This window comes from Toxotes jaculatrix, chromosome 11 (assembly GCF_017976425.1).
Source record: "Toxotes jaculatrix isolate fToxJac2 chromosome 11, fToxJac2.pri, whole genome shotgun sequence".
NCBI classification, from domain to species: Eukaryota; Metazoa; Chordata; class Actinopteri; family Toxotidae; genus Toxotes; species Toxotes jaculatrix.
Genome location: NC_054404.1, coordinates 218650 through 231716, shown reverse-complemented (window position 1 = coordinate 231716; position 13067 = coordinate 218650). Strand labels below are relative to the sequence as shown.

Here is a 13067-nt window from a genome sequence, read left to right as displayed (position 1 = left end):
ATGAGCTGAAATCAGATCAGTGATCGGGCTCAGGTGAAAACTGGCGTCGATTCTGTCAGGCCTGACGGTGTCTGACGGTCTGTCCACCACCTGACAGGAAGTGCTATGAGGAGGCGGGAGAATTAAATTTTAAATCTGAATTTGATCTGAAACCTGGACGTTTTATTTCCAGCAGCAGGTTCCTGTTCCTCCGGGTTAAAAATAAACTCTGTTCAACATATTTACAGAATGGAAAACATGGACATTCACAGTAAATTTAAATGACTTGTTCACTTTGAATGTGTGTGTGTAATATTCATGTTTTAGCATTTCAATACATGTATGATGGCGTATGTACATAGCATGGAGAAAACCTCCCCTCTCTTGCTCCCTGTTTTCTGGGGGAGAGGCGGCAGTTGCGAGGGAGATGGGGAGACCTCAGTCCTTTGTTGTGGCCGGGGCTCTCAGGTGGTGGCCTCCGGCGTGCCCCCGCCCTCCTCCACCTGGTTGGTCTTCCCCAGTGTCTTCAGCTTGGCGAGCAGCTCGGTGAACGTCTCCTTCACGCCTTTCTCCAGCAGCCAGCCTTCGCTCTCACACTCGGGGTTTTCCGGGTCTGTCATCGTCTCCAGAGCCGTGCTCAGGTACTTCAACCCCGCCATGTCAGCGGACTGACACACACACAAACACAAGTTCAGAACATGCAATATATCACATGACATGACATCATCACAGTGCACAGTCACCTGTTGTCTGAGCTCTGAATCACAATGTCCAGCTGTGTTTGAGCGAGTGTGTGCCTCCCTCAGCATCTCAGAGATGGAGTTTACTGGTGTCTCCACCAGTAAACTCCATCTCTGAGATGCTGGTGTCTCCACCCTATTGACCAGAAGCATCTGCTGCTGATTGGTCCATTCAAAGGGACCAGTGCCGCCTTTTCAGATGTGGGGTTCCTAGCGTCAGACATCAGCACCTCGCTCGTCCCCCAAACCCCTTTGCGGCTAAGTCTAAATGTTCTTGTTGTGTTGTGCTTGTGCGACCTTGTGTCCTTGTTGTACAGTGGACAGAACCGTCCACATCCTGTAAACAGTGAGTCGTGGAGGTCAGAAGTTACTTCAGGGAGTCAGGGAAGTCGGCACTTTGTGAGATCGATTCCTTTGTTGTTCATTTCGAAGTAATAACAGAAATGAGCTCGGCCTCCGTCATCGGCTCCAGCTGATGATGATCCAACAGCTGAGGTGAGAAACTTCACGTTTAATCTTTTCACTGCTTTTTTTTTAATGATTAACATTTTATTATTTTTTTACAGTGTAAAAAAACATGGCATAATGGGGTAAAAGATTCGACCCCCCCAAACAAACAGCCCCCTTACACCATCAGCACCACACAGCATAGCAGACCCATCTGTGGTAATCACAGCCACGTTAGCTGTCATTGTCTCACAGCTTTAAATCCAGAGACGTGACGCAAAATTTAACATTCACATTCAGACAAAAGTCACGTGAAATGTCCGGGTCGTTTGCTGCTGTACATACATGTGCTGTTTGGTTTGTGCGCTGCACAGAACCGTTGATTCCCGTCATCACGAGTGGCAGGTTCGTCCACCGAGCAACCCAGCTGTTTCTGCAGCTGGACAAACAGTCGACCAATCAGAAATTTGTCGGATTAAGAATGAGAACGTCATCTTCCTGTGTCAGAACCAACCTAACACAAAGAACAGCCAATCAGAGGGCTCTCCCAAACCAGGGGCAGCTCCTTCAGGTCTTTGAGAGCAGCAGCAGTGATGTTCTCCAGTCACAGGTCTGAGTGATTGAGTTCAGGATGTTGGTTTTAAATCCGCTGCCTGTCGTCACGCTTCAGGTCAAACTTGTTGTTTTGACCCAGATACTGAATCGCTACTCACTCTTAGGAACCGTCCCTCATCCTCACCTTCCCAGAATGCAACCTGTTGCTGCTGCAGGCAGATTAACCCCCCCAGAATAGTTTCTGATCCTTAGTGAGCCTGACCACCGCTCGGCAGCTTAACACGCTGCAAACTCAGGAACCGATCCATGTTCGAGTCCTGAGTCAACCATCAGCTAATCCTACACCTGAACGCCACACTAACACTGCTAACCACAGACGGCAGGTCGGCACCTGCACATCTGAGCAACAGCTCCATACAGGGAACATACCCTCACCCCCAGAGCCCTCACCCCGATAACCCTCAACCTCACACCTATAACCCTCAACCTCAGCCCCATAACCCTCACCCTCACCCCTATAACCCTCACCCCCATAACCCTCACCCCTATAACCCCAACACTCAGATTTCACTGAGTTATGATTCAAAGCTGCTAAAATATTTTTTGGTATTTTTCCTCATGGAGTCTGGTGCAGACTGAGGAGCTGCACCTGGTTTGGTGTTTCGTGCAGCAGCAGTTGTCGTCTCTGAGAACAAACATCAGCTCCTTTAGCACTAACGCTAATCACTCGCTAACCAATTACACTGTTAACCTGGTGCATTTCAGGTCGCTTCGGTTAATTAAGACTTAATTAGAAGATTAAGAGAAGAACTAATCCTACGTTCTCCTTCAGGAGAAAGTCCTGAACTAATTCACTACAAACTCAAACCATTAGCAGGTGAGCAGCGCATTAAGTCCCAAGTTTCCACCAAATTTTCTGACAGAAGAAAAATGTTTTTAGCAAAACAAATATTTAGAACCAAAGCAGCAGAGAGGAATCAGTCACTAAGCTTCCAGTGACTGATTCCTCTGCTTTGTGGTTTTACCGGGGTCAGTGTGTTGGACTGTATCTGAGCCGTCGACACCTCAGATTAAACAAACCTGATACAGCAGGTTAGTGCTGCTTCCAGTCTGTATGATAAGCTAAGCTAACCAGCTGCCACAGACCTCAGAGCGGCACCTGGCTCTGAGAGAAAGACCAGGATCAGGATGCTGATTGGCTGAGGCTGGTTGTGGGCGCATTCTTACCTCCAGGATGATGGTGGCGATGATGAGCACTCCAATGCTGTTCATCATGCCGCTGTAGTAGGAGAAGAGGGCCTCACGGCAGCCCCGGGTCCAGATGTTCAGCTCCTCAGTGCGGTGGTCGTAGTCGTAGTGGGCGGAGTTATTGGTCAGGTGATGCTGGATGCAGGGCCGAGGGGACCCAGGGTTACAGCAGCTGAACGGGACACTGTCCATCAGGTACTTCCCTTCCACGTTACTGAGGACACGACTGCAGAACAGAGACAACAGAGTCAAAATGACTGTTTCCTGGACTCTGCAGGGAGGTCAGAGGTCAGACACACTGCTGGGTGGGTGGATGTCTGAGGGCCTGAGGGCCTCGGTTTGATCTGACTGTAAGCCTCACACGCTGCCTCTTTAAAGCCACAACACTCGCCTCAGACTGAGGCTCCGTCAGAAAGTTTCCATAATAATTACAACGATCCTCTGACCTTTTGCTTCCTGCCACCATCAGAAAAAATCCTGTTATTTATTGATTGATTACTGATTGATTATTGATTAGTGATTTGGAGCAAACACCAGGCCAAAGCTTTTGTTTTGCATTAAAAGCTACAAAATCGGTTCATTTCAGTCAAATCATGAAAATCAGAAAGCAACTTATCTGAACACGGTTTTGACCTGAAGTGAATTTATGCTGTTGACAAACAAACAAACAAACAAACCATCTTTTAAACAGGACTGAACAACATCAAAGCTGCAGCAGGTCAAAGGTTTGTTCTGCTGAGAACAACAGACGACAGTATCATGGGCCCTGGGATAGAACCCTGTACGTCCTTTAATGTGGGTACGAAGGAAGAGGAAGATCATCTGATAATCTGCCTGAAAGCTCCCTTTGTTTCTTCATTCAGGCACTCACAGCCCTGGTTCATCCTCTGGAGAGCAGGAAGCAGATTCACACATTTCAGAGACACAGACAAACCATCTTTTTAAATATTAAAACTGAATTAATCTTTTTTTTTAACAAAAGGACGTTTGATGTTGGGACACTTTGTCCCTGGCTTCTCCTCTGAGGGGACGGGCCAGAACATGATTGACAGTTACCTGCAGTGGGCGGCGCCTGTGGCTGACAGGAGGTTAAAATGGGATCATGAGAAATAATCATCTCAGAGAAGGAGTAATATCTCTTAAACGCATTAACACAGAAACACAACATGGAAACACGCAAACATGGATCCACAGCACGCTTCAGTGCTGCCGACTCATGCTTCTGTTTCCTCTTACTTCTCTGAGCTGCTGTTTATCACGTGTAACTTCTGCTGTAAGTTTAACTACGATGTCTCAGAGAGTTTTCAGAGTTTAAGCCGTGGTTCACCTGGTAAGAGAATCCAACGCTCCCTCAGTCGTGTGGTTTGGTTTAACCTTGTCATGTTCACGGGCGTGTAAGCTGCAGCAGGGTGGAAATCAGATCCTGACAGATTATAGACTTAGAGAGGAGAAGCCGATACATCGACCTCCTGCACGGTAACTTTTACCTGCGTAATTCCCTCATTTATCCTCCACTGACCCTTTTTAACAAAACTGTCTCTGTGAGCAACGAAGGTTTAGCTGAGGCGGGAATCAGCTGAAGGACACGCGGACTGTGATGATGATAATATGACCTGATGAGGAAATGTTGAAGGTTTAAATCAGGCTTTTCTCTTCCTTGAAATGTGGCGAGGAAGCTTAGAGATGATCCTGGTTTGTGCTTTCGATGACCCTGAGAGACAAAACTCAGTGAGACCTCCTGATCAGAGGCCAGAGTTCAGTTTACAGAGACCCAGAAAAAGCCCCAGTAAAACAACGGATCAGCTGCTGCTCAGCAGCGTGTCAGTGTGATTATCTGACAGACTCCAATCTCTTCATGTTTCTGTAAACTGAGAAGATGTGAGTGAGACCTACAGATGGAGCTTCATTATTCTTGGGCTGCAGCTAATCATTACGTTCATCACTGATTTACAAAATAAAAGCTGTGGGTTATTTTTCAGTGAGTCACGTCAGAGGCGACGTCCTCTGAAACAGAAAGTGACAGCAGAGGCTGGAGGCAGTTTGCAGCTGATAAATAATTCTGACATTGAATTGATTATGGAAACGATCTGCTGATCGGCCGGTTTCAGCTGTGACTGACTGACAGCTGCAGTGCTCGGTGCATACTCACTCTTTGACCTCGTCGTTGCTCATGTCCAGGTAGCGATTGCTGATCCACTGCACCTCAAACCAGTCCCTGAAGTTGTTGTTACCGCAGCAGCGAAACTCGATCTGAGTCATGTCCAGCGTCCTCTTCATGAAGCAGCGTCCCGGTGTGTCCGTGTCCTTATAGAACTTGATGCTGTTCTTCAGGCCCTCGGCCAGCGTCAGGTACATGGCAAACTGCATGAGGAAGCACAGCAGCACCGTCAGCAGCAGCAGCGCGTTGAAGCCGCAGCACAGCAGCAGGTACGGCTTCAGCATCGGCTTCCACTTCGCAAACTTGACTGGGTCGAGAGAGTCGTGGCACACCTTTCCCCCGAAGGCGTTGACCCCACAGGCCAACATGCCCACCAAGATCAGCAGGTTGGGCACTAAATGGCTCTCGTTGTTGTCCATCATTTCGCTTCTCTTCCGCAGTTCGATCTTAAAGAAGATGCCGAGGCTGAAGATCAGAATCCCCACGATGACTGAGAGCCAGTAGAGCATCCACAGACCCTGAGCCAGCTTCACCCGCTTCTGCAGGGTGAACTTCACCGGCATGAACGGCATTTTAACGTCTCAGTGTGACCGGCACAGTCTGCTGAAATCAACAGTCACTACGCGTCAGGTATCAAGAGGAAAAACGTTTTCTCAGGTGAGTTTTGTTTGAGAATCTGTCGGTTTCAGAGTTTTAATCCGTTCCAGAAAGAGGCAGCTGAACGTAACTTGAGCGCAACTCCTGGTTTCAGACCCATAATGCCGCGCTGCAGGTCAGGACAGTCCATACTGCGGGGGGGCAGAGGGGTCTGCCATTTAATCACAACCAAATATTCTCATAAAACGGGTCAGACGGGCTCAGCGGTTGGCTCTTTGCTCCGATATTTTCCTGCAGAAGGAAGCATCAAGGTGTGAGTGTGAGTGAGCTGCGACACATCATCCAAAACCCTGATCAGCTCTGATCCCATTAGCAGCAGATCAGCTGCTGCCTCTAATCCACCCACTTACTGCTAATTGGTTTGATGTTAAGCAGCAGCTTCCTCCTTTTGCCTGTCACAGCTCAGTTTACTGAGCAGAAGCTCACCTGTCTTGCCTCCGTACAGGTGTGCCTCAGTCACAGGAAGTAGAACTGAGGATCTGGACTCTGGGCCGTCAAACCAATCAGCGAAGAAAGCAGTAACTTCCTGTAATGAGGCTAAAAGAAGCGGAGAGAAGAACTTTAAAACAGTGGGGGGCGTTACCGTGGTAACAGACCATCCAATCACAGCTACAGTCATTTCATTTTTCATGTCTCCAAAATAAAAAAAAGTGTAGAGATTTTCACCGGACTCATCCAGTCTGCTCGCTCTCCACAGGACGAAGCTGGACACTCAGAGACCAGAGCGAGACAGACACCGAGTCCACACTGCAGTAGAGCTGGGTGGGAGGCATCCCCAACATGAATTGCATCTAACCTTCCTTTGTAGTAGATTTTTCTTTTGCAGTCAGAGAACTGTGCTCTCTCAATATACTGGCCAAACCAGGCATTTTAACAGCTCACAGAAATGAAACCTCCAAGTTCACGGCCTACATTTGAATGTATATCCCGCATTTATGAATGAATGGATGGGCCCACCAGAAAACTTCAATCTCCCACAAGGCAGTTCGACATGTTTATATGTCTGTGTGTGTTCAGAGAGCTGTTAGCAGCGTTGCCAGGTGTATGACTGCAGAGACTGCACATTTCCGCTGTTGGTTATGACTCATGTACACTTTCCCTCAATATTTGAACATTTCCCATCAGGCAGTGCGGTCCGTTAGACATTCTGAGGCTGGAACATGTCCGTCACAACAAGAGCTAAGTGTTCCAAGCGACCTTCGACTATCGAAGACGGGGAAGGAGCTGGCAACAGCAGCGCAGGTAACATGAAGCTAACGCTTAAAGTAACGTTACAAGTCCACAGTTCTAAACTCACGTTTGCTGGCTAACCTATTTGTTGACTTATTGTACCTGGCTGAATCTGCTAAACTGTGTAATCTGCTAAATCAAGTGAGCATTAACGCTAATCACTATTTAGCTAGTTAGCTCCGTTAGCTATATCGGCTAGTCTAGCTAAGTTTATCAACACGACACGTCAGTGTGGTTTGGATAGTTTTGCTAATCCCACATGGTGAATGCAGATTGATGCAAGGGGATAAGCTATCGTAACATGAAACACTGAAGAGCTTGTGCTATTAAGCAAAGCAATAATTGCTCCAAACCACTGACTGTGAAGGATGTTGCATGGATGTTCAGCAGGGTGAACCCCAGGAAAGCAGCTGGGCCTGATGGCCCAAATCATGCACAGCCTGCCTCACTGACTACCGCCCAGTTGCACTCACGCCTGTTGTTACCAAGTGCCTGGAACGACTTGACTTTTTTTTGGCATATTTTGACGTCTTACTATACTATGACCATTTTTATGAAATTTTGAGGACGTGACATTTTTGACCGATCCTCAGGGGAGCAAGATAAAGACATGGGACCTTGTCCTACCCCCCCATTTGTGGGTACCCCGAGTCCAACGGTACCACCCTTAAGTCTCTAGGACTTAGGGTTCCAGAGTTATGAGCATTTGAAGTTACCCCATATAAGTGAGTTGGGAGAGTGAAAATTTTCCAAAGTGTGAGATGCCAAAAGTGTTCCCCCAGAAAGTGTTTAGGAGCACGTTTCAGAGCCTTAGGAGTGGTTTGGACCCCCCTTTTTGTGGTACTTTTTGTCAAGCTGAAGTTGGTGTTTAGGGTTAAAAGTGTACAGGGCTTGGGGTTTTAACCAGGGTCAGTTTTGACCGATCCTCAGGGGAGCAAGATTGAGACATGGGACCTTGTTCTACCCCCCCATTTATGTGTACCCCGAGTCCAACGGTACCACCCTTGAGTCACTAGGACTTAGGGTTCCAGAGTTATGAGCATTTGAATTTCCCCCATATAAGTGAGTTGGGAGAGTGAAAATTTTCCAGTGTGAGATGCCAAAAGTGTTCCCCCAGAAAGTGTTTAGGAGCACGTTTCAGAGCCTTAGGAGTGGTTTGGACCCCCCTTTTTGTGGTACTTTTTGTCAAGTTTTTTGGCCGATTTTTACGCCTTACTACACTATGACAATTTTTATGACATTTTGAGGCCATTCTGAAAAATCACTTTTTTTGGCCGATTTTTACGCCTTACTACACTATGACAATTTTTATGACATTTTGAGGCCGTTCTGAAAAATCACTTTTTTTGGCCGATTTTGATGCCTTACTATAGTATGACCATTTTTATGACATTTTGAGGCCAAAAAAAAATTTGGCTTTTTTTGGCCCATTTTGACACCTTACTATACTATGGCCATTTTTATGACATTTTGAGGACGTGACATTTTTGACCGATCCTCAGGGGAGCAAGATTGAGACATGGGACCTTGTTCTACCCCCCCATTTATGTGTACCCCGAGTCCAACGGTACCACCCTTGAGTCACTAGGACTTAGGGTTCCAGAGTTATGAGCATTTGAAGTTCCCCCATATAAGTGAGTTGGGAGAGTGAAAATTTGCCTAAGTGTGAGAGGCCAAAAGTGTTCCCCCAGAAAGTATTTAGGAGCACGTTTCAGAGCCCTAAGAGTGTTTTGGACCCCCCTTTTTGTGGTACTTTTTGTCAAGTTTTTTGGCCGTTTTTTTACGCCTTACTATACTATGACCATTTTTATGACATTTTGAGGTCAAAAAAAATTTTGACTTTTTTTATCCAATTTTGAAGCCTTACTATACTATGACGTTTTTCATGACATTTTGAGGTCAAAAAAAAATTTGACTTTTTTTGGCCGAAAAAAAACGCCATACTATACTATGACGTTTTTTATGACTTTTTGAGGTCAAAAAAATTTTTGACTTTTTTTGTCCAATTTTGAAGCCTTACTATACTATGACGTTTTTTATGACATTTTGAGGTCAAAAAATTTTTTTGACTTTTTTTGTCCAATTTTGACGCCTTACTATACTATGACGTTTTTTATGACATTTTGAGGTCAAAAAAAAATTTGACTTTTTTTGTCCAATTTTGACGCCTTACTATACTATGACGTTTTTTATGACTTTTTGAGGTCAAAAAAAATTTTGACTTTTTTTGGCCGAAAAAGGTAAAAAAAAAAAGGTCAAAAAGGTCAAAAAAAATTTTGACTTTTTTTGGCCGAAAAAAACGCCATACTATACTATGACGTTTTTTATGACTTTTTGAGGTCAAAAAAATTTTTGACTTTTTTTGTCCAATTTTGACGCCATACTATACTATGACGTTTTTTATGACTTTTTGAGGTCAAAAAAAATTTTGACTTTTTTTGTCCAATTTTGATGCCTTACTATACTATGACGTTTTTTATGACTTTTTGAGGTCAAAAAAAATTTTGACTTTTTTTGGCCGAAAAAAACGCCATACTATACTATGACGTTTTTTATGACTTTTTGAGGTCAAAAAAAATTTTGACTTTTTTTGTCCAATTTTGACGCCTTACTATACTATGACGTTTTTTATGACTTTTTGAGGTCAAAAAATTTTTTGACTTTTTTTGTCCAATTTTGATGCCTTACTATACTATGACGTTTTTTATGACATTTTGAGGTCAAAAAAAAATTTGACTTTTTTTGTCCAATTTTGACGCCTTACTATACTATGACGTTTTTTATGACATTTTGAGGTCAAATAAAAATTTGACTTTTTTTGTCCAATTTTGACGCCTTACTATACTATGACGTTTTTTATGACTTTTTGAGGTAAAAAAAAAATTTTGACTTTTTTTGTCCAATTTTGATGCCTTATTATACTATGACGTTTTTTATGACATTTTGAGGTCAAAAAAAATTTTGACTTTTTTTGGCCAAAAAAAACGCCATACTATACTATGACGTTTTTTATGACTTTTTGAGGTCAAAAAAAATTTTGAATTTTTTTGGCCGAAAAAAACGCCATACTATACTATGACGTTTTTTATGACTTTTTGAGGTCAAAAAAAATTTTGACTTTTTTTGGCCGAAAAAAACGCCATACTATACTATGACGTTTTTTATGACTTTTTGAGGTCAAAAAAAATTTTGACTTTTTTTGTCCAATTTTGGTGCCTTACTATACTATGACGTTTTTTATGAAATTTTGAGGTCAAAAAAAATTTTGACTTTTTTGGCCGAAAAAAACGCCATACTATACTATGACGTTTTTTATGACTTTTTGAGGTCAAAAAAAATTTTGACTTTTTTTGTCCAATTTTGATGCCTTACTATACTATGACGTTTTTTATGACATTTTGAGGTAAAAAAAAATTTTGACTTTTTTTGGCCGAAAAAAACGCCATACTATACTATGACGTTTTTTATGACTTTTTGAGGTCAAAAAATTTTTTGACTTTTTTTGGCCGAAAAAAACGCCATACTATACTATGACGTTTTTTATGACTTTTTGAGGTCAAAAAAAATTTTGACTTTTTTTGTCCAATTTTGAAGCCTTACTATACTATGACGTTTTTTATGACTTTTTGAGGTCAAAAAAATTTTTGACTTTTTTTGTCCAATTTTGAAGCCTTACTATACTATGACGTTTTTTATGACTTTTTGAGGTCAAAAAAATTTTTGACTTTTTTTGTCCAATTTTGAAGCTTACTATACTGTGATGTTTTTTATGACATTTTGAGGTCAAAAAAAATTTGACTTTTTTTGGCCGAAAAAAACGCCATACTATACTATGACGTTTTTTATGACTTTTCTAGGTCAAAAAAAATTTTGACTTTTTTTGTCCAATTTTGATGCCTTACTATACTATGACGTTTTTTATGACTTTTTGAGGTCAAAAAAAATTTTGACTTTTTTTGTCCAATTTTGATGCCTTACTATACTATGACTTTTTTTATGACATTTTGAGGTCAAAAAAAATTTTGACTTTTTTTGTCCAATTTTGACGCCTTACTATACTATGACGTTTTTTATGACATTTTGAGGTCAAATAAAAATTTGACTTTTTTTGTCCAATTTTGACGCCTTACTATACTATGACGTTTTTTATGACTTTTTGAGGTAAAAAAAAAATTTTGACTTTTTTTGTCCAATTTTGATGCCTTATTATACTATGACGTTTTTTATGACATTTTGAGGTCAAAAAAAATTTTGACTTTTTTTGGCCAAAAAAAACGCCATACTATACTATGACGTTTTTTATGACTTTTTGAGGTCAAAAAAAATTTTGAATTTTTTTGGCCGAAAAAAACGCCATACTATACTATGACGTTTTTTATGACTTTTTGAGGTCAAAAAAATTTTTGACTTTTTTTGGCCGAAAAAAACGCCATACTATACTATGACGTTTTTTATGACTTTTTGAGGTCAAAAAAAATTTTGACTTTTTTTGTCCAATTTTGAAGCCTTACTATACTATGATGTTTTTTATGACATTTTGAGGTCAAAAAAATTTTGACTTTTTTTGTCCAATTTTGAAGCCTTACTATACTATGATGTTTTTTATGACATTTTGAGGTCAAAAAAATTTTGACTTTTTTTGGCCGAAAAAAACGCCATACTATACTATGATGTTTTTTATGACTTTTTGAGGTCAAAAAAAATGTTGACTTTTTTTGGCCGAAAAAAACGCCATACTATACTATGACGTTTTTTATGACTTTTTGAGGTCAAAAAAAATGTTGACTTTTTTTGTCCAATTTTGGTGCCTTACTATACTATGACGTTTTTTATGAAATTTTGAGGTCAAAAAAAATTTTGACTTTTTTTGTCCAATTTTGACGCCTTACTATACTATGACGTTTTTTATGACTTTTTGAGGTCAAAAAAAAATTTGACTTTTTTTGGCCGAAAAAAACGCCATACTATACTATGACGTTTTTTATGACTTTTTGAGGTCAAAAAAATTTTTGACTTTTTTTGGCCGAAAAAAACGCCATACTATACTATGACGTTTTTTATGACTTTTTGAGGTCAAAAAAAATTTTGACTTTTTTTGGCCGAAAAAAACGCCATACTATACTATGACGTTTTTTATGACTTTTTGAGGTCAAAAAAATTTTTGACTTTTTTTGGCCGAAAAAAACGCCATACTATACTATGACGTTTTTTATGACTTTTTGAGGTCAAAAAAATTTTGACTTTTTTTGTCCAATTTTGGTGCCTTAATATACTATGACGTTTTTTATGAAATTTTGAGGTCAAAAAAAATTTTGACTTTTTTTGTCCAATTTTGACGCCTTACTATACTATGACGTTTTTTATGACATTTTGAGGTCAAAAAAATTTTGACTTTTTTTGGCCGAAAAAAACGCCATACTATACTATGACGTTTTTTATGACTTTTTGAGGTAAAAAAAAATTTGACTTTTTTTGGCCGAAAAAAAACGCCATACTATACTATGACGTTTTTTATGACTTTTTGAGGTCAAAAAAAATTTTGACTTTTTTTGGCCGAAAAAAACGCCATACTATACTATGACGTTTTTTATGACTTTTTGAGGTCAAAAAAAATTTTGACTTTTTTTGTCCAATTTTGGTGCCTTACTATACTATGACGTTTTTTATGAAATTTTGAGGTCAAAAAAAATTTTGACTTTTTTGGCCGAAAAAAAACGCCATACTATACTATGACGTTTTTTATGACTTTTTGAGGTCAAAAAAAATTTTGACTTTTTTTGTCCAATTTTGATGCCTTACTATACTATGACGTTTTTTATGACATTTTGAGGTCAAAAAAAATTTTGACTTTTTTTGGCCGAAAAAAACGCCATACTATACTATGACGTTTTTTATGACTTTTTGAGGTCAAAAAATTTTTTGACTTTTTTTGGCCGAAAAAAACGCCATACTATACTATGACGTTTTTTATGACTTTTTGAGGTCAAAAAAAATTTTGACTTTTTTGTCCAATTTTGATGCCTTACTATACTATGACGTTTTTTATGACATTT

At 40.7% G+C, this 13067-nt stretch overlaps 1 protein-coding gene across 1 annotated transcript; it reads right to left on the bottom strand.

Moving 5' to 3' along the window:
- Nucleotides 1-443: 443 nt before the first annotated feature.
- prph2b (peripherin 2b (retinal degeneration, slow)) lies at nt 444-5699 on the bottom strand. Its single transcript, XM_041050167.1, has 3 exons — nt 5119-5699; nt 2949-3195; nt 444-647 (listed from the first exon to the last, which is right to left on the bottom strand). Exons 1-3 carry the CDS (start codon nt 5697-5699, stop codon nt 444-446), a joined length of 1032 nt encoding a protein of 343 aa, XP_040906101.1.
- Nucleotides 5700-13067: the final 7368 nt, after the last annotated feature.

Bases quoted from the DNA above. Each gene is read 5' to 3' on its own strand.
- prph2b (XM_041050167.1), bottom strand. From the start codon at position 5,699: ATGCCGTTCATGCCGGTGAAGTTCACCCTGCAGAAGCGGGTGAAGCTG. The intron at 3,196-5,118 runs GTGAGTATGCAC...TCTGTTCTGCAG, and splicing joins AGCAACGACGAGGTCAAAGA to TCGTGTCCTCAGTAACGTGG. The intron at 648-2,948 runs GTAAGAATGCGC...TGTGTGTGTCAG, and splicing joins TCGCCACCATCATCCTGGAG to TCCGCTGACATGGCGGGGTT.